This window comes from Periophthalmus magnuspinnatus, chromosome 22 (genome assembly GCF_009829125.3).
Source record: "Periophthalmus magnuspinnatus isolate fPerMag1 chromosome 22, fPerMag1.2.pri, whole genome shotgun sequence".
NCBI classification, from domain to species: domain Eukaryota; kingdom Metazoa; phylum Chordata; class Actinopteri; order Gobiiformes; family Gobiidae; genus Periophthalmus; species Periophthalmus magnuspinnatus.
In genome coordinates, this window is record NC_047147.1 from 2,599,437 (window position 1) to 2,620,502 (window position 21,066).

General features: G+C 42.0%; 1 protein-coding gene across 2 annotated transcripts in view; it reads right to left on the reverse strand.

Annotated features, from left to right (window-relative positions):
* Positions 1-1,088: 1,088 nt before the first annotated feature.
* Positions 1,089-21,066, reverse strand: part of msrab (methionine sulfoxide reductase Ab) — an 80,028-nt gene continuing 60,050 nt past the window's right edge. Inside the window, exons 6-7 of one of the 2 annotated variants that reach the window (XM_033988886.2) lie at positions 2,064-2,278; positions 1,089-1,370 (exon numbers count right to left, since the gene is read on the reverse strand). In XM_033988886.2, coding sequence (XP_033844777.1) covers positions 2,099-2,278 — 180 coding nt within the window. In that variant the 3' untranslated portion in view covers positions 1,089-1,370; positions 2,064-2,098. Of the gene's footprint in view, positions 1,371-2,058; positions 2,279-21,066 lie in introns of both variants that reach the window. The other variant, XM_055231246.1, reaches the window with a different exon arrangement.

Below are 21,066 nucleotides of genomic sequence, written 5' to 3' on the forward strand. Positions count from 1 at the left end.
GTGAGAAAAACTTTATGTTTTGCAGTGCTTGTAATTAGGGGACAAAACGTTTTGATGGATTACGATAGTTTACGTCAATGAGGATGAGACACAACAGGATTTTGACATAATTTATGTTAACTGGAAGTGCTAGTTCATCTTGTTTGCCTAACAATTTTTTATTTATTTCATTCTGTATTCTTGTTGTCACTGGATAAACGCAGTTAAGGTACATATTACTGTCTCACATTTGATCCATCCTTCAGTGCCATGCAGTAAGTGTCTACTTGTGCCTATCCTGAAAATAGCAGATTTTGTGCATTATTTAATATCTGTGTAATCCCTCAGTCGTCCAGGTCTGATCCATAGTAAAAGACGAAGTTAAAATCTGTCAACTGAACAAATTGTTATAAGAAATCTTTTAACTTTGTCTTTTGTTATGCATTATTTAGTGTTTTGTCCCTCAAATTACATTTCAAATTATAAATCAGATGCTACTGTACATACAAACTCTTATAATTACTATTTCTCTAGTAGTTTTCCAAAATACAGTTTTATTTGAGTAATTTCCCTACTATAGCCATTCTGTTGATTATGTTGTGGTAGTGGATGCATGTAATTTGGTAGGTTATTTATGTATTTATTAATGTATTTATTTGTTTATTTATTTGAATCATTTACTATATTTTTCCACACAAACCAAACCAAACCAGACACATGACCGGTTGTTTATCTCAAATATTCTCTTCCATGTGTGGTTTGTGGTGTATGTCTCCATCTGCTGCTCACTCGGCGGTACTGTGTGCTGTGTGGGTGTGTGTATTTGTGTGTGTATCCTTTACATTTATGTGTTTACACTACATTTGTGTGTGTGTGGGTGTGTGTGTGTGTTACATTTATGTGTTTACCCTACATTTGTGTGCACGCGTTACATTGATATGTTTACATTACATTTTTATGTGTGTGTGCATTACATTTGTGTCTGTGTGCACATTACATTTTGTGTGTGTGTGTGTGTGTTTACATCACATTTCTGTGTGTGTTTGCATTACATTTGGACATTCAAAGAGAAAGAAATGACTCAAGAGACTCTGAGACCACTCCCAATGACACACAGCACTTTAATATAAAATGAAGGCAGCTGTTCACAATCACAGTACAGCATAGTTTATACAGTGGTCTGCAAATAATATTTCCTCTGGACGACCACAATCTACTCATAAAATGTATTCAAATGTTCTATTTAATGCCCAATTATGTGCATTCAAACAATATGTGGATTACTTGAAGGTGAGATTTTTAGCCTGTGGTTTAACAGAGGTGCACAGTTGTCTGCCCCGGAACCTTCTTAAGGAGCACCCGCTCCCTGGGGACTTATTTGGCAGGAACACCTAAGATGGCAGACAACATGGGTAAGTAGAAATTCAGACAATTCAATTGCATCAATTAGCTGATGCTCTTTTACTTCTGTTTTTTTTTTTTTGTTACGGGTCAACTTTAACTGCACCCACCTTAACCAATCAATAAACATTTTAAATTTGTTTGTGTATTGTCCTTTTAACCTGTTATCTTTAACTATAGCCCATGTCATGGACTAGCTACAGTACTTACTGGACAATCATTTTAGGAATTTGTCTTATTGGTTTTAGTTGTAGGATCTGGAAACCCAAAGGAGGCACTCTGAGGCGCATACTCAACTCAACTGTGCATTGTGTTTGTTATGTGTCAAATAATTACTTCCTTTGAACATGTTTACCTTATATCTGGGGACACACACATGGTCATGTTTATGTCACATGTACACAGAATTCTCTGGTTATAAAATAATAAGACCAAATGAAAGAGTAACTATACCAGAATACAGTAACTTAAAATGAGTATGGTGAGTGTGTATTTTCCATACATGTATTTACCGGTAGTTACTCTTATGGTGCATGTGCATGTGAGTGTCTGTGCTGGTGAGATCAACATACTGTACTACCTTTTATCATCTAGTACAATACACACTGTACTCTGTGAGTCCTCCATAATAATTCCCTCCACATTTTAAGACTAAATTTATTTCAAACTGAGGTATACTTTACATAGCTGTGTAGTACACTGAGGCGCAGAGAGCAGCCTACAGCTCGCCGTGCTGGTCCTGGGCCCCCAAGGGACAGCTGACCCCGGTCCCCTTCAGAGCACAGTAGCCTTTGGGGACTTTGCGGAGGTACTGCTGGTGGTAGTCCTCTGCATAGTAGAACTGTGTGACCTCTGAGATCTCAGTGGTGATGCAGCCCAAGCCCTTCGCAGACAGCTCCTGGAACACAGGGTGATGATCAAGTATCCGACTACTACACAACACCAGTACTCAGCAGACTGACCACTACACAACACCAGTACACAGCAGACCGTCAACTACACAACGCCAGTATACAGCAGACTGACCACTACACAACGCCAGTATACAGCAGACTGACCACTACACAATGCCAGTATGCAGCAGACTGACCACTACACATCAGACTGACCACTACACAACGCCAGTACACAGCAGACTGACCACTACACAACGCCAGTATACAGCAGACTGACCACTACACAATGCCAGTATACAGGAGACTGACCACTACACAACGCCAGTACACAGCAGACTGACCACTACACAACACCAGTACTCAGCAGACTGACCACTACACAACGCCAGTATACAGCAGACTGACCACTACACAATGCCAGTATACAGCAGACTGACCACTACACAATGCCAGTATACAGGAGACTGACCACTACACAATGCCAGTACAAAGCAGACTGATCACTACACATCAGATTGACCACTACACAACACCAGTACTCAGCAGACTAACCATCTGACTGACAACTACACAACGCCAGTATACAGCAGACTGACCATTAGACTGAAGAGTCCACAACACTAGCATACATCAGACTGACCACTACACAACACCAGACTGGCCACAAACACAAATATTGTTTTGATGTGGGTGACAGTAGCCCTGTTGGTTTGTGAGGTTTGGTCAGTGTTCATCCACTGGCCTGAAGGTTAACAGTTTGAGACCCACTCTCAACATAAAACATCATTGCTGAGTCATCTGATTCACTGACTCAGAGGTCATCGGTGTGATTCCAGCTTCCACAGATGAATGCTGTTGTTGTTTCATTGGGCAAGACACATCCCACCTCGCCTTCTGGTGTATGGATGTGTGTATGGTTGTATCTATGGATACATGTATCGATGGGTGTATGGACGTGTGTATGGTTGTGTGTATCGATGGGTGTATGGACGTGTGTATGGTTGTGTGTATGGATGTGTGTGTGGATGTGTGTATGGTTGTGTCTATGGATGTGTGTATCGATGGGTGTATGGACTTGTGTATGGTTGTGTCTATGGATGTGTGTATCGATGGGTGTATGGACGTGTGTATGGTTGTGTCTATGGATGTGTGTATCGATGGGTGTATGGACGTGTGTATGGTTGTGTCTATGGATGTGTGTATCAATGGGTGTATGGATGTGTGTATGGTTGTGTCTATGGATGTGTCTATGGATGTGTCTATGGATGTGTGTATGGATGTGTGTATGGTTGTGTCTTGTGAAAACCAGAAAGATCAGGTCCAGTCACTCAGATCACACATGTCTCGCACACAGTAATCTGATTACTCGACAAATCAGAGCATGGTGAGATTGTGTAGGAATATACACTTATAAAGTGATGGGAAGAATACTTTGAAAATGTATTTAGTTACAGAACATATTTGTAATATGTTCAGATATATGGTCAAAGTACTACATTCTAAATACATGGAATACTTTTAGACAAAGATGCATTTAAATTATAATGTCAATAATATGACATAATCACAAACAGCTGTACTTTGTGGAGTTGTTTGTTGTGTATTTAATTTATGTGTAATTCAGTGGTGGAATGTAACAAAGTAAAAGTAAAGTACTGTAGTTACTGTAGTTCAGGTATCTATACTGTAGATACTTTGTACTTTTACTTCAGGTATCTGTGCTTTCTACACTACTATATTTTTGAACAGGACTGAAAAGTAAAAGTATTTTTATTATAATTTGAAACCTACTGAAGAGTGAGGGGCTGATTCTGAACACTTATGTAATTTAGGCAAACAAAAATATATAATAAAAAACAGCTGGAAAAACCGACTGATTTTTGCAGTAGCCAGAGTACTTCCTTATTTACAGTTGTAACATGCCGGTCTGTCCACACGGGGGCGCTGTAGTCTTACTTTCTCATGCACAGAGGTCAGGCTGGAGATCAGTAAAGCCAGTAGTGAATAATTTCTGCAATTTTTGAAGTAATTTCCTCCACAAACAACATCATCTCCTGTTTTATTCTGCATAAAACCTGCTAATCCTGTAGTTTACTTTGTTTTAGTATGTCAGTTCATATTTCAGAGTTTTTCCTTCATGACGTGTTTAAAATATGAACTTTGAACACAATTCTATCGTTAAAACATTAATCACAAATCTAATCGCAGTGCTTGTCAGAAAAATCACAATTAGATATTTTTCCTCAAAATGTTTTTCTCAAACTTTTCACACGTCCCATTCAGTCCAAAATCCTCCTTTTGCACACAGCACATTTACGACACATCAGACAAAACTCAAACCAAAGTGGCTCACAGGTTTACGCTTGTGATAAACGTATAAATCAAGACTTAAAGGCGCTGCACTCGTTTTGAACATTATGAACAAAATGAAAGAAACAGAACAGTTCATGTCACGTAGTTCGCAGTGTTTTTTACCTTGTGCTTTTCTGAGCATCACATTCTGTGCACAGCAGCTGGCGAACTAGAGCTCTCTGTTTCTGGACACACACTTTTATTAAAAAAAAAAAAAAACTAAATATAAAATAAACAACCTTTAAAATTCATATACATTTATTAACTTTTGCTTTAATATTTATTACACTTAATAATGCATGCACATACACACGCACAGGCACACAAACACGCACATGCACTTGCACGTGCAAATTAGCATTAGCATTGACAGACTCTTTCTAAAGTGTTGTCCAGTGAAGTATTAATTTTATTTGTGACAGTGACATCCTCCTGCAGCTCCCTGTCCACTGTCTGACCAACACCTCTGACCTCTGACCCATGACCCACCTGCAGCTCTCTGTCCACTGTCTGACTGATCTTTAAATATTTATGAATTTTAATGTGACTCTGTAAAAACCTTGTGGAGATAAAACTGGACAGAAAGTAGTGACGCTAACAGCGAGGTTGGGGGCGCTGTTGTGCACAGAGTCAATTCTTCACCACAGTGAGTTTAAAAGCACTTTTCACAACTTTGAGACCAAAGTAGAGTTCTGCCTTGACAGTAAAGCTAACAACAACCAGCATGCTAACCACGCACTTCAATCAGCATGCTAACCACGCACAATAATTGCGTTAGATGCATATCCAGTCTGTTCCTTAGTATCTAAATCCAATTTGAAATGTTAGTATCGTGACGACACTATAGTAGGTACAAAAACATGTTCATGATTCAGAATAACTGTCGTCTAGACCCGGGACCCCGGTTTGAGAATCACTGCTCAGCGCTGTGTCGGCCATTTTAGATGTATAAATCAGAATGCACAGCGTCACGCCACATGCTAACCTTATGTGGCTCCTCCCTCCCTCGCTCTCTCGCTCGCACTGCAGCAGCGGAGAGGTGGAGGAGGGGAGGACGGAGGGAGGAGATGGAGGAGATGGAAGAGAGGATGAGGGGATGGAAGGAAGATGATGAAGATGAGCGGTGGAGGAGATGGCGAAGGGACAGGGTGGATAACAGAGGACGGAGGGAAGATAGAGGGATAAGGATGAAGGGATAGAAGAGGATGGAGAGATTGAGTTGAAAATGGGGGGATGGAGGAAGATGAGGAGACGGAAGAGAAGACGGGGTGGAGGAAACGATGAGGGGATAAAAGAGAGGATGAGGGGATGGAGGGATGAAGGGGAGGATGATGGGACAGAGGGAAGGATGGAGAGATGGAGGAGAAAATATGGGATGGAGGGATGAAGGAGACTGAGGAGAGGATGGGAGAATAGAGGAGAGGATGAGGGGAAAGAGAAGAGGGAGAGAAGAGGATATAAGGATGGAGTAGAAATGGGACATGGAAGAGAGGATGGGAGAGAAGATGGAGGGATGAGAAGGATAAGTGAGGAGATGAGATAGAGAAGAGGATGGGGGATACATGAGAAGATGAAGAGAATGGAGAGGAGAAAAGGGGATAGAGAAGAGGATTTGAGAATGGAGTGGAAATGGACTGATGGAGGAGAATAAAAGGACAAAAAGGAGGATGGGAGAAAGGAGGGGGAAGATGGAAGGATGAAGGGAAAGATGGGGGATGGAAAAGAGCGTGAGGAGAGGATAAAGGAGGGGAGAAAAATGAGGGGGTGGAGGGAAAGAGGAGAGGACCGGAGGCTGGAGGAGATGATGGAGGGATAAAGGGGAAGATGATGAAACAGAAGAGGATGGAGAGATGGAGGAGAAACTGTAGAAATGAAGGAGGATAAGAGGATATAAGACAGGATAGTGGAGAGGATGAAGAGATGGAGGAAAGAACATGGGGTGCAGGGATGGTGGAGCGGAAGGGAGAATGTGGCAGGATAGAGGGATGACAGAAATGATGGGGGATAGAGGAGAGGGTGAGGGAATTGAGGAGGAGAAAATGCAGGAATGAAGAGAATGGAGAAGGAGGTGAGTAGAGCAGGAGGTGGAGAAGAGGAAGAAGGGACAGAGAAGAGGATGGAGAGAGTTACAGAATGGAGGGGGAGATGGAGGGATGATGGTGAGGATGGAGGAGAGAATGAGGAAAAGATGGGGGGATGGAAAGAGGGTGGAGAGGATGAAGGGATGAGGAGAAGTAGAGGGAGGAGGTGAAGGAGAAAATGGAGGATGAGGAGGATAAGTGGAGAGATGAGATGGAGGGGAGGATGGAGGGACAGATGAGAACATGGAGGGATGAGGAGGCTAAGTGGAGAGATGAGATAGAGGGGAGGATGGAGGGATGAGGACGATAAGTAGAGAGAGGAGATGGAGGAGAGGATGGAGGGATGAGGAGGATAAGTGGAGAGAGGAGATGGAGAGGAGGATGGAGGGATGAGGAGGATAAGTGGAGGGAGGAGGTGAAGCAGAGAATGGAGGGATGAGGAGGATAAGTGGAGAGTTGAGATGGAGGGGGAGGATGGAGAGATGAGGATGATAAGTGGAGAGAGGAGATGGAGGAGAGGATGGAGGGATGAGGAGGATAAGTGGAGAGAGGAGATGGAGAGGAGGATGGAAGGATGAGGAGGATAAGTGGAGGGAGGAGGTGAAGCAGAGAATGGAGGGATGAGGAGGATGAGTGGAGAGAGGAGGTGAAGCAGAGAATGGAGGGATGAGGAGGATGAGTGGAGAGAGGAGTTGGAGGGGAGGATGGAAGGATGGAGGAGAACATGGAGGGATGAGAAGGATAAATGGAGGGAGGAGATGGAGGGGAGGATGGAGAGCAGAGGATAAGTGGAGAGAGGAGACAGATGAGAGGATGGAGGGATGAGGAGAATAAGTGGAGAGAGGAGATGGAGGAGAGGATGGAGGGATGAGGAGGATAAGTGGAGGGAGGAGATGAAGGAGAGGATGGACAGATGAGGAGGATAAGTGGAGGGAGGAGATGGAGAAGAAGATGGAGAGATAAAGGAGGACAAGTGGAGAGAGGAGATGAAGGAGAGGACGACGGGATAGAGGAGGATAAGTGGAAGAGAGGAGATTAAGGAGAGGATGGAGAGAAGATGGACCAGGGGATGAGGGATGAGGAGGATAAGTTGAGAGAGGAGGTGAAGGAGAGGATGGAGTGATGAGAATAAGTGAAGGGAGGAGATGGGGGAAGATGGAGGGATGGAGGACAACATGGGAGAATGGAGGAGAGGAAAGTGGATGTAAGAATTATTATTACTACTGTTTTAATGATGATGATGATGATTATTTTTATTTATTTATTTATTTATTTTTTAAGTCTTTTTAAATGAATATTGTGATTTAAAATGTGTAAATTATGAGAGTCACAGATTATAACTTTATAGAAACACAACAGGTAAACATGACATGCACCACTCTAGCATTAAGGCAAACACAACAGACCCACAGACATGACAGTGCACCACTCTAGAATTACTCACGCCTCCTAAACTCATGGATCTTATTACCACCATTACTTTCACATTTAATCATTTTATAAAATCTCTCCTCCTCCTCTCCTCTTCCTCTCCTCCTCCCCCCTCTCCTCCCTCTCCTCCTCCTGCTGCTCCTCCTCCCTCTCTCCTCGTGTCCTCCTCCTCTCCCCTTCCCTCCTTCTCTCCTCTCCTCTCCCTCCTCCTCTTCCTCACACTGGCCTCTCTCTGTCCTCCTCCCTCTCCTCCTCCTCGTCCTCCTCTTCCTCATTCTCCTCCTCCTTGTCCTCCTCCCTCTCTCCTCCTTCTCCTCCCTCATTCCTCCTCTCCTCATCCTCCCTCTCTGTCTCCTCCTCCTCTCTCCTCCTGCTGCTCCTCCTGTTCTCTCTCCTCCTCCTCCTCCTCCTCCCTCTCTCCTCATCTCCTCCTCTTCTCCTCCTCCTCCTCTCTCCTCTTCCTTACACTGGCCTCTCTCTGTCCTCCTCCGCCTCCTCCCTTCTCCTGCTCCTCTCCTCCCCATTCCTCTCTTCACTCCTCCTCTTTTCCTCTCTCCTCTTCCTCACACTGGCCTCTCTCTCCTCCTTTGCTCCTCCTCCTCCCTTACCCCTCCTCCTCTCCTCTCCTCCTCCTCCTTCTCCTCCTCTTCCTCACACTGGCATCCCTCGCTTCCCCTCTCTCCTCTTCCTCATATGGGCCTCTCTCTCCTCTTTCCTCTTCCTCACATGAGCCCCTCTCTCCTCTCTCTCTCCTCTTCCTCACATGGGCCCCTTTCTCTCCTCCTCTTCCTCACACCTCCTCTCTCCTCTTCCTCACATGGGCCCCTCTCTCTCTCTCCTCTTCCTCACATGGGCCCCTCTTTCTCTCTCTCCTCTCCCTCTCCTCTCTCTCTCTCTTCCTCGCTCTCTCCTTTCCCTCTCCTCCTCTCTCTCCTCCTCTTTCTCCTCCTCTCTCTCTCCTCCTCCCTCTCTCTCCTTTCCCTCTCCTCCTCTCTCTCCTCCTCTCTCTCCTCTTCTGTCACACGGTCCAAAGCACAGCCTCTTCTTCCTCCCTGTGAACAGTAACATGGATGAATCTTGATCTTTTTCATATCGGGACTTTGTGAATTCATCTAAGAGCAGATGCACCTACCCCTTATCTCTGCCCACTTACAGAACTTGCAGTTATTTTAAAAAAAAACAGAAAAAGTTAAACTCCGAGTCACCTGTGCACCTCCTCCCCTCTGCTCTCCATCCAAACGCGAGGGAAGGAGAGGGGGTGCAAATGAGAGGAGAGGACCCAGTTTCTAAAATGACTTGAAAAACATATATTCTTACTGTGAGCAGGCTTGCCTCTCCACAGACCTAACCTATAATTGACACACAGGGACATTTCAGAACATATATGTAGAGGTCTAAGCTACAGGGTTATCAACTTTTACAAAAAAAAAGATCTAATGAAGACAAAGGAAGGACATCTGACACAGTGACATTTCAGAACATGTATGTAATGGTCTAAGCTACAGGGTGAGCAGCTTTTACACAGAATAAGACCTCATGGAGACACAGGAAGGACATCTGACACAGGGACTTTTCAGAATATGTATGTAGTGGTCTAAGCTACAGGGTGAGCAGCTTTTACACAGAATAAGACCTCATGGAGACACAGGAAGGGCATCTGACAAATAAGGTCTTTTCAGAACAAGTCCGTTCATCTTTAAGTCTCATTTGTATTGTATTTACGTAGCCTTGATGCTAACTAGCGCACTGTGGCTACATCCACGTTCCACAGTGAGGGGTTTAGAAAAGCTGCTCTGTGTCGACAAAACAAATGAAAAAAAAAAGAAAGAGATGATACTGATGGAAATGTCTCTGTGACCTCAGTAGACTGAACCAATCACAGAGAGAAAAGAGAAAGAAGAGAGAGAAGAGAGGAATGAGAGGGAGAGAGAAGAGAGAGGAGCGAGCTTCTGTCCTCCTCTGCACCTCCTATACCTCCTCTGTCATCCTCTGCATCCACTGCCTTTCACGCTCATTAGCAGCGCGCTCCTTATTAGGGGGCACAGCGAGCCTCCACACCCCTCTGCACACCCTCACACATCTGCACCTCCTCTTCTCCTCTTTTTCACCTCCTCTGCACCTCCTCTGCCTCCCTGATTTTGACTTTCATGCACATTACGAGTGCTACCCTTATCAAAAGGCACAATGACCTCTCTACACCCATCTATCCTCCTCTCCACCTGTCTACCCTCCTCTGCACCCATTTGCACCTCCTCCAAACCCCTCTGCTCCTCCTCTGCACTCCTCTATAACCCTGCTTTTTGCCTTTCACGCTCATTATGGGTGCTATCCTTATCAGGGGGCACAGTGAGCCCTGGGAGGCCCATGGCACGTACACATCGTATTGGCTCTGGCTCCGTAAAACCTTTTGTTTATATGCCGGTACAAGACCCAGCCCCATCCTCCAGCTTGAGCCCCCACCAGCTGAACGTTCTCCTAATCAACCCTCCGCATCCCTCTCCTCCCCTCCACCCATCCACCCATCCCGCTCTGGGGAGAGAGGGGGGGAGTGGGGGGGAGTTGCCACGGCGGCGCAGCTCCACAAGCCTTTGATGTTCTGCAAATTTCAAATTTCATTACAGCGCGCCCCCTTCTTCCTCTCCTTCCTCTCCTCCTCCTCCGCCTTTCCTCCATTCCCTCCATCCACCCGCTCACCCTCCTCTCCTCCTCCCCCGCTTAACCCAACTCTTTTTCCCCCCCTACCCATGCAGCTCAAGTTGAGAAAGTAAAAGCCCCGCACAAGACTACGGGTTAATTATTCATCGTGGTAAAACGTGGATGTGCAGAAAATGGAGTACTGAGCTGAAGACAGTTTTGGAGGCTTGTCTCGGACACGGGGTTGGATGGGACAGTGTCTCCTGGAGATGTTTGGGTGCTCCTAAACACGTGAATCCAAAAGAGAGCAGTGACGGCGTGAGTCAGATGTGAGTCAGATGTGAGGAGATGTCTGAAGATGGCGCTGTGACGAAGTGGCGTGACAGTGCTTTGATCTCTGCTCAATGGAGGTGGATGGGCGCAGTGGCAGAGTGGTTAGCTTCGCCAAGCGGCTTTCCGCTCTCCTAAAAAGAGCGCACTGATTTCATTCAAGCATTGCTAAACATCGTCCCATCCCAAAATGGTGCCTGAGTCTAAGGTTCCATACTGTTCAGATCAGTGCTGGCCTGGTTTGTTACCAGTGTTACCAGGCAGAATGTTCAACTACAACTGAACTACGACTGAAATCACAATCACTTTAACCCTTTCATGCATGAATTATGATAGGCTACTTCAGGATTTTTTCCCAAAGTGTTTTTATTACTCTTTAGGCATGCAAAAGAAATATTCATCTTATTTTTTTTCAAACATGTATTCTTCAAGGAGTTGGTGACGTGTCCACTAGGGTGGACAACGCGCATTTGAACAATGAATGAAATATGTGTTTGAGAAAACAAATATTTAAAAAAAAATACTGAAAACACTATAAAACATGTTGTTGTATGCTCCCTAACATTGTGTTTATATATTTGAGCCTGAATAAGTGGAATGGTGCAAAAGAAATTGTCAAAAAACACCTTGTGATTCTTTTGCTGTATGTCATCACAAAGGTGCATGACAACATCTGCAGCCATTCCCAAACCACTGGCCACACCAGGCCCAGCCAAAGCCTGACACACTTCAAATCTGAGCATGTATCCAGAGCTCCCTGCTCTAACCCACACTTTCACACCCCAGGGTTTGGGTTTCTTTGGGATGCACTGCTTCAGAGATAAAAGTCCCTTGAATGGAATGATCTGTTCATCAATTGGTTAACAGAATTCTTTGGGATCCACAGCTAAATGGAAAGTTCTTTTTAGTGTATCCAACACTGGCCTGATTTTGAATAGCTTATCACTATTTCCCTGCTCCTGTGAGAAGTTATCAACAAAGTGAATGTATCTCAGAATCTGCTCAAATCGATTCAGTAGCATGGCATTTGCAATCAAGACGCAACCCTTCCTCTGATGACCAGTACATTCTTGATCTTGGGTATCTGAGGTATGACATGACCAAAATGATCCCTAGAAACTGATTCATTTGACCATTTGTAATGGCCAGATTTTCTTTGACTTTTTGCAATGCACAGAGGTTTGATCTGAGCACTATTTCATCTATCAGCTCCTCAGGAAATAGATACATGAAGAAATCTATTGGTTTTGTTCCTTCAATATTCACCTTCCACTCTCCTAAAAAGGAGGCAAGTCTTCCTCAAACTCATTATCTTTGGTTTTCTAGACATGTCTGCTTTTTTGTGTTCTTGAGCTCTGTCAGGTAGGACATCCTGAGCACCCTCAGCTTCTTCCTCAGCCTGAACTTCCTCAGCATCCTCTGCTCCTTCCACATCCTCAAATTCACTCTCACTACTGCAGCCATTTGCCAATTCTCTTTTCTCTGGTAGCCATTCATCATCACTGCCACTAACATCATCTTCACTTGAGTCAGATGGCATTTGCTGGACTATCCTGTAGGTTTTGATAGCATGATCTGCACCTGACCTCTACATAAACACAAGGACAAAGATAATAACTCTCATGCTAGAACTAATACCCACAAATTATTGCTATAATATAAATTAAATTGATTTTCATCCAAAACATTACTGCAAATGGTGAATTTAAAAAAAGAAAAAGAAAAACAACAGTGACAGCAATACTATGAATTGTAGTCTAAATATAGCTAGCGATGCATGATGTCCAATTTAGTGGACACATGATTAATCACAATTTCCTCAAATCACAAAATCAAAACTTGGATATTTTAACAATTATATTGTTCCTTAGTTGTTGCTTGATGTCCTCATATTTTTTTTTACTTGCAAGGGTCTCCTAGAATAGAAGGAATTGACAGAAATTGCTCCCCTGCGAGGCACATGTGCTCTTCTGTCGGCCATCTTGTTTTAGAGATTTTTTTTTTACTCTTGCCAAAGTTCACCAGTGGGTGGCAGTGTATTGTATGACACATAAGCGTCCACTGTAGTGACTGATGTGCAACTGTGATATTCAGACTCACTTATATAGGAGAAAACAACAATTGAATAGCTGTCCACTGTAGTGACCACTATGCATGAAAGGGTTAAATTCTCCATTTTCAGACTGTGCTACAGGGCAGTGGTTCTGTGAGCGCCCCCTACAGCCTAAGACATTATTAATCTGTGAGCAGTTCTATATTACCAATTAGAACTGATTTACTTGTTTTAATGACATTTATTTTAAAGTTATTATCTCTATCCATCTATCCATCTCTGTCTATCTAGAGAGTAGAGGGAGGAGAGAGGGAGAGAAGAGCGAGAGGGAGGAGAGAGAGAAGAGAGGGAGGAGAGAGGAAGGAGAGAAGAGGAAAGAGGGAGGAGACGAGAGAGGAGAGGAGAGGAGAGGAGAGAAGGAGGAGAGAGGGAGGAGAGGAGAGAGGTAGGAGAAAGGGAGGAGAGAGGGAGGAGAGAGGGAGGAGAGGAGGGAGGAGAGAGGGAGGAGAGAGGGAGGAGAGATGGGAGGAGAGATGGAAGAGAGATGGAAGAGAGATGGAAGAGAGATGGAAGAGAGATGGAAGAGAGATGGAAGAAAGAGAGAGGAGGAGGGTTAGTGTCCTCTGGATGAATCTACAGAAACATTAGATGGTGTTGAATGTAAAGCTGTGAGATTCTCCTTAGACTCTAATATAGACTCCCCCCTATGATAAAAAAAAATGAAATATATAAAGCAGACAAGACTGTGTGTAAATGTATTCACGGCTCATCCAGACTGTGTATGAATGTGTTTACGGCTCATCCAGACTGTGTATGAATGTGTTTACGGCTCCATTGGCTCAGATTCACTTTCTATTGAAACACTTCTCTCTGTATCTGCTGCTGTCTGGCTCTTCATTTTGGTCTTGCTAGCATTAGAAGGAGGTTTTATTGACAGCATTGCTAAGCACCCGCTCCCTGCCAAACCAGCATCGCAGGCGGGAAGGGCTGTTACCTTCAACATCCTTATTCTGGATTGGCTCTTTGGTTGCTATCACACCCGGAATTCCAAATATGGAACTGGGCTCCAAATGAAGCTCATTATAGGGATGATCAGTTATAGGGATGATCCTTCTGAGTACAGGCAATGAGTTTGTGCTCACCCTGTACTCTACAAACATGTTTTGAAATGTCCCTGTGAGTCAGATGCCCTCCCTATATGTCAGATGCCCTCCCGGTGTCTGAAATGCATGGGATTCTTATAGCAGCTCAGATTTCTTCTCTTAAACCTTAACACTCTTTGAACGCTTTAAATCGTTTTCAGATTTAAAATAATAAATCACATATCTGATCATATCATATCCGATATACACACCTTCTTCTGTTATATACATGTCTTGTTCAGTTATATACACGTCTTGTTCAGTTATATACACATCGTGTTCTGTTATATACAGGTCTTGTTGTGTTATATACAGGTCTTGTTCAGTTATATACACATCGTGTTCTGTTATATACAGGTCTTGTTGTGTTATATACAGGTCTTGTTCTGTTATGTATAGGTCTTGTTCTGTTATATACAGGTCTTGTTCTGTTATATACCCGTCTTGTTCTGTTATATACACATCTTCTTCTGTTATATACAAGTCTTGTTGTGTCATATACAGGTCTTGTTTTGTTATATACACGTCTTGTTCTGTGATATACAGGTCTTGTTCTGTGATGTACAGGTCTTGTTCTGTTATATACAGGTCTTGTTCTGTTATATACAGATCTTGTTCTGTTATAAACAGGTCTTGTTCTGTTGAATATACATGTCTTGTTTTGTTATATACACGTCTTGTTCTGTTATATACAGGTCTTGTTCTGTTATATACACGTCTTGTTCTGTTATATACAGGTCTTGTTCTGTTATATACAGGTCTTGTTCTGTTATATACATGTCTTGTTCTGTTATATACACGTCTTCTTCTGTTATATACAAGTCTTGTTGTGTCATATACAGGTCTTGTTTTGTTATATACACGTCTTGTTCTGTGATATACAGGTCTTGTTCTGTGATGTACAGGTCTTGTTCTGTTATATACAGGTCTTGTTCTGTTATATACAGATCTTGTTCTGTTATAAACAGGTCTTGTTCTGTTGAATATACATGTCTTGTTTTGTTATATACACGTCTTGTTCTGTTATATACACGTCTTGTTCTGTTATATACACGTCTTGTTCTGTTATATACAGGTCTTGTTCTGTTATATACGTGTCTTGTTCTGTTATATACACATCTTGTTCTGTTATATACACATCTTGTTCTGTTATATGCAGGTCTTGTTCTGTTATATACACGTCTTGTTCTGTGATATACAGGTCTTGTTCTGTTATATACACGTCTTGTTCTGTTATATACACGTCTTGTTCTGTTATATACACGTCTTGTTCTGTTATATACCCGTCTTGTTCAGTTATATACAGGTCTTGTTCTGTTATATACAGGTCTTGTTCTGTTATATACAGGTCTTGTTCTGTTATATACACATCTTGTTCTGTGATATACACGTCTTGTTCTGTGATATACAGGTCTTGTTCTGTTATATACACGTCTTGTTCTGTTATATACACGTCTTGTTCTGTTATATACACGTCTTGTTCTGTTATATACAGGTCTTGTTCTGTTATATACGTGTCTTGTTCTGTTATATACACATCTTGTTCTGTTATATACACATCTTGTTCTGTTATATGCAGGTCTTGTTCTGTTATATACACGTCTTGTTCTGTTATATACACGTCTTGTTCTGTTATATACAGGTCTTGTTCTCTTATATACAGGTCTTGTTCTGTTATATACGCGTCTTGTTCTGTTATATACCCGTCTTGTTCTGTTATATACACGTCTTCTTCTGTTATATACAAGTCTTGTTGTGTCATATACAGGTCTTGTTTTGTTATATACACGTCTTGTTCTGTGATATACACGTCTTGTTCTGTGATGTACAGGTCTTGTTCTGTTATATACAGGTCTTGTTCTGTTATATACAGATCTTGTTCTGTTATAAACAGGTCTTGTTCTGTTGAATATACATGTCTTGTTTTGTTATATACACGTCTTGTTCTGTTATATACAGGTCTTGTTCTGTTATATACACGTCTTGTTCTGTTATATACAGGTCTTGTTCTGTTATATACATGTCTTGTTCTGTTATAAACAGGTCTTGTTCTGTTATATACAGGTCTTGTTCTGTTATATACACGTCTTGTTCTGTTATATACACGTCTTGTTCTGTTATATACACGTCTTGTTCTGTTATATACACGTCTTGTTCTGTTATATACACGTCTTGTTCTGTTATATACACATCTTGTTCTGTGATATACAGGTCTTGTTCTGTTATATACACGTCTTGTTCTGGTATATACAGGTCTTGTTCTGGTATATACAGGTCTTGTTCTGTTATATACCCGTCTTGTTCAGTTATATACAGGTCTTGTTCTGTTATATATAGGTCTTGTTCTGTTATATACAGGTCTTGTTCTGTTATATACACATCTTGTTCAGTTATATACAGGTCTTGTTCTGTTATATATAGGTCTTATTCTGTTATATACAGGTCTTGTTCTGTTATATACATGTCTTGTTCAGTTATATACAGGTCTTGTTCTGTTATATATAGGTCTTATTCTGTTATATACAGGTCTTGTTCTGTTATATACATGTCTTGTTCTGTTATATACATGTCTTGTTCTGTTATATACACGTCTTGTTCTGGTATATACAGGTCTTGTTCTGTTATATACATGTCTTGTTCAGTTATATACAGGTCAGCAGGATGAGCCTGTCCTTATCCTCTTCTGTGAATATACCATAGTGTGATACAAAACAATACACAACAACTTCATAAACGTGATGTGCTTGTCTCCATGGAGCTGTTATCGGTTTGTTTTACAATATGGCATTAAGCGTCATAAACATTTATATTGATGTGCGATTTAAAAAAGAAAACAAAAACAAAACTTTTCCACAGAGCTGACTAGTAATGTTGTGTGCTTTTCTTCTGCAGAGGTGGGTAGTACTCAGTTACATTTACTTGAGTAACTCAGATGATGTCCGTGTTAGATTATTTTTCAGACTGTATTTTTACTCCCTCTTGAGTCGTGTATTTGTCAGAGTAACAGGACTAGGACTGATTCATCTGCATCAAATCCAAATTTCAATTTGACTGGATAAAATTAGCAAACCGCTGTCATTTTTTAAGTACTATATTTTTCTGCACAAACTGGGGCTGTCAAAAGTATTGAAAATCAGTATTGAATTTTTTTTTACAGCGTATAAACGTGCATTGTGTTGTACGTCCTGATTGCCTAAGGGACTGTAGACCATTGTGCTCTGTGTCCTGATTGGCTGTTGGACTGTAGACCATTGTCCATCAGTCTCCTCCGTGCCGTGTCTCCTGTACAGTACAGAATGTGTTCAGACAAATTTACATAAATGTTGTATCGCAGTGTGACTCTGAAGTGCTGTATGTTTGCAAGTTTTCTCCCCGACAAAATCCACACAGTCGATGAAACTTTCTGCATCAACTCAAGCGCCTACGAAGGTTTGAACTTTGAGAGTGTTTAAACAAGAGAGAAATGTGAGAAAATGTTAATGCCTGTGTGAGAAAAGTGTATAAAGTGTGTGGTGAGGGTGAGTTTTACAGTTGCAAAACATATATAATTATAAAAAAAAAATAAAGCTGACTACTTCGTGGAATTTGCCTAATGTGGGTTATTTTTACAAACGCGATAAACAAAGGGCCACTGTCTTCTGCGCTGATGGCAAACCCTCTATTAAAAAGCTACATAGTGTGCCTTTAAGTTCAAGTACTTTATTATATGAAAGAAAATGTGGTTTATTGATGAGCAACCGAGAAATGAACTCAATCCTCTTTTTGGAAGTGCGGCCGTGTGTTTCTACTCCATCCACTGGACTTTTGTCTAAGCGTGCATGTTCCCTGGGCCCGCATGCGCGTGCACTTTTACCCCACCATATCCAACGTGTGCCGGGGTCAGTGGGGTCAGCGGGGTTTGCGGGGTCATCCTCTCATTACCCCGCTCCCTCCCCCTCTACACTCTGATCCCCCTCCCTCTGGTTCTTTCCTCTTTCTCTCAAACCGTGATCCCAGCTGCGGCTCCTATTTGACCTCTGACCCCCAGCTGAAGGCCAAGGTTGAGAGGTTGTCACCACAGCAACCGAGCCCCAGGTGACCGCTGACCCCTCGTCCCTAAGTAACCATGACGATGTGAAGCCCTCATATTGTTCATGAATCTCATTTGAGGACAAAGCCAACGCACTGCAAAAACGTCAAAGACACAAGTATTACAGCTTCTCTCTGGACTTGAACAAAACCCTCACGATCACTGCTGTAATCCTCCACAAGTCTGTACATCAGCCTCAAGATAAATATAAATAAATATAAATATACACTCACTGTGGTGTAGGGCTTTAGTCTGTGGTGCAACATTAAGTACACATTTGAGGTATCTGTCCTAAGTGTATATTTTTACTTTTACTTCAGTACATTTGAGAGCAGTATCTGTACTTTCTGCTCCACTACAATTATTTTTATTATAGTTTGAGACCTGCTGAGACTGAGGGTTTATTTACAAAAATATACAAATAAAAGAAATAAAGATCGATTTAATTGTTTCTGTTGAACAAAATTTAGCTCAAATCTGTATCAGAATCACCACATTTAAAGACTTGTATGACTCAAAATCTGCACAAAATACATTTACTTTTCACTCTTTAAGTACATTTTTAAATGGATACTTTTACTTAAGTAGATTTTTTTATGTGATTCTTTGACTTTTACAAGAGTATTTTTTGCTTTCCTCTGACAATGCCTCTTAGTTCTGGCACTGCTCTGCTGCAGTGTCGATCCAACATTTATGTAAATTTGGCTGAACACATTATGTACTGTACAGAAGACACGGCAAACATGTTTACCTCGTATCTGGGGACACTGTTAAGTCATGTTTATGGAATTTAAAATCAAAATATTACAGATCAAATGAAAAAGTAAAACAGGTATTCAAACAGAGACACAGAGAAAGACAGTGACAAATAAAGCCACAATTCTCCCCTGGATCCTTATAATCCCAGTAAAATCATTAGTCTGCTAATAAACTTTTGGGTAACGACTTTTAGTTTCGTGACTGTTTCGTTTTCCAAGCCTCTGTAGATTAGACTGGGGATTTGGGCCAAAAGCTGTTGGCCCATTACCAGGCTTTTCTATCGAGTCTAATAACCCGACCAAACACGGATGGAAGTGATTCTCAGAGTAATATATCGCCAACCTTATATTTCAGAAAAAGGCTCTTATTGGTCTGGATGTTGTTTTCATCATGCTGAGTGACATCACATCAGTGTTTCTCAAACTGTGGGACATGTTCTAATTCTGCGAGTCCCTTCAGGTGGTGTTAGGACAGCTCTTCATCTTGTTTCAGCCTAATTTTGTCAATTTTATGGTAAATGGTCTTATTTTTCAATAGTGCCTTTCCACCTTCTAGACCAGGGGTGTCAAACTAATTTTCACAGAGAGCCACAGCAACAAAATGGTTGCTCTCAAAGGGCCAGATGTAACTGTAAGATAAATGTAACTAAATGTAACCAAATGTAATGTAAAATAAATACAACTACTTTTTAACTGTTTCTATATTTATTACTTAATAAAGTTACAAATATTGCAAATGGATTTGCATAGATATGAAAAATGGCTGTGTATCTGTGTATCTCCTGATAAATTGATATTTTAAAACAGTCATACCTTTAATTTACCTTGTTGCAGGCCACATAAAATGATGTGGCAGGCCACTTGCCCCACGGGTTTGACACATATGTTTTAGACGCTCAAAGCACTTTACATGAACCCATTCACACACACATACACACACACATCGTTGAACCAATTATCTTTGTGTCGAAAGCGGGACTCAATCCGGCAACCTTTTGATCAGTGAACAAACTCTATGCCAACTAAGCTACTGTTGCCCCACTTTTTCTATCCTTTTGGTCCTTGTTTGGACCATTTCATAGAACTGCAGTAAAAATGCTGAAGTCCAGCAGTTGGACCTGCCATCGTCCTGTGATATACCTCAAGTCCAAACAATGAGATGCTCAAAACGTAAATTTGAAATATGTTTATTCATTTTAGTCACTGTGGATCTTTTTTTTTTTTTTTGCAGTGCGAAGGCTCTGGAAGGACAAGTGGACGAGAGGACAGAAGGATGAGGACTGGGGCAAAGGACACGGGGACACAGAGAGGACCACCGTGGGGCAGGGGTTGTGTTGACCTATCGACCCACCTCCGGCACCTCACTCTGGGCCATTGTGAGTGGCGCGTGGCGTGTATGGAAATGGGATTAGCCCAAAGAGGAGCATTAGCTAAACCAACGCAGGGGTCACCACTCCAGAGACCTCCAGGAACCCCCATTGGATTCAAACGGCAGAGACCCCCAAACTAACTGCACACATGATTACACATGCACGATTGTTTGACTTCCATGTCTCTTTATATGATTCATATGTGCAGATTTAGTCTCATATTTTAGGCTGACTTATTGAGTTTTTATTTCAATTTCTTACTACAACAATGTCATTTTTATATTTTTATAGACAGACATACACACACACCAGTGTGCGCATACGCTGGGGTCGAGGGGGGTTAAATGTCTTGCCCAATGAAACAACAACAGCATTCATCTGTGGGAGCTAGAATCACACCACCGACCTGTGGCTCAGTGGATCAGACCGCTCACCGATGATGTTCATGTGATACTTTTGCCTGAGTACTTTTTGCCTCTGTATCTGTACTTTTACTTCAGTAACAAAGCTGAGTACTTCATCTATGTCTTTTTACTGAACCTTTTTTTTTTTAAATGGTAAAAATCTAAA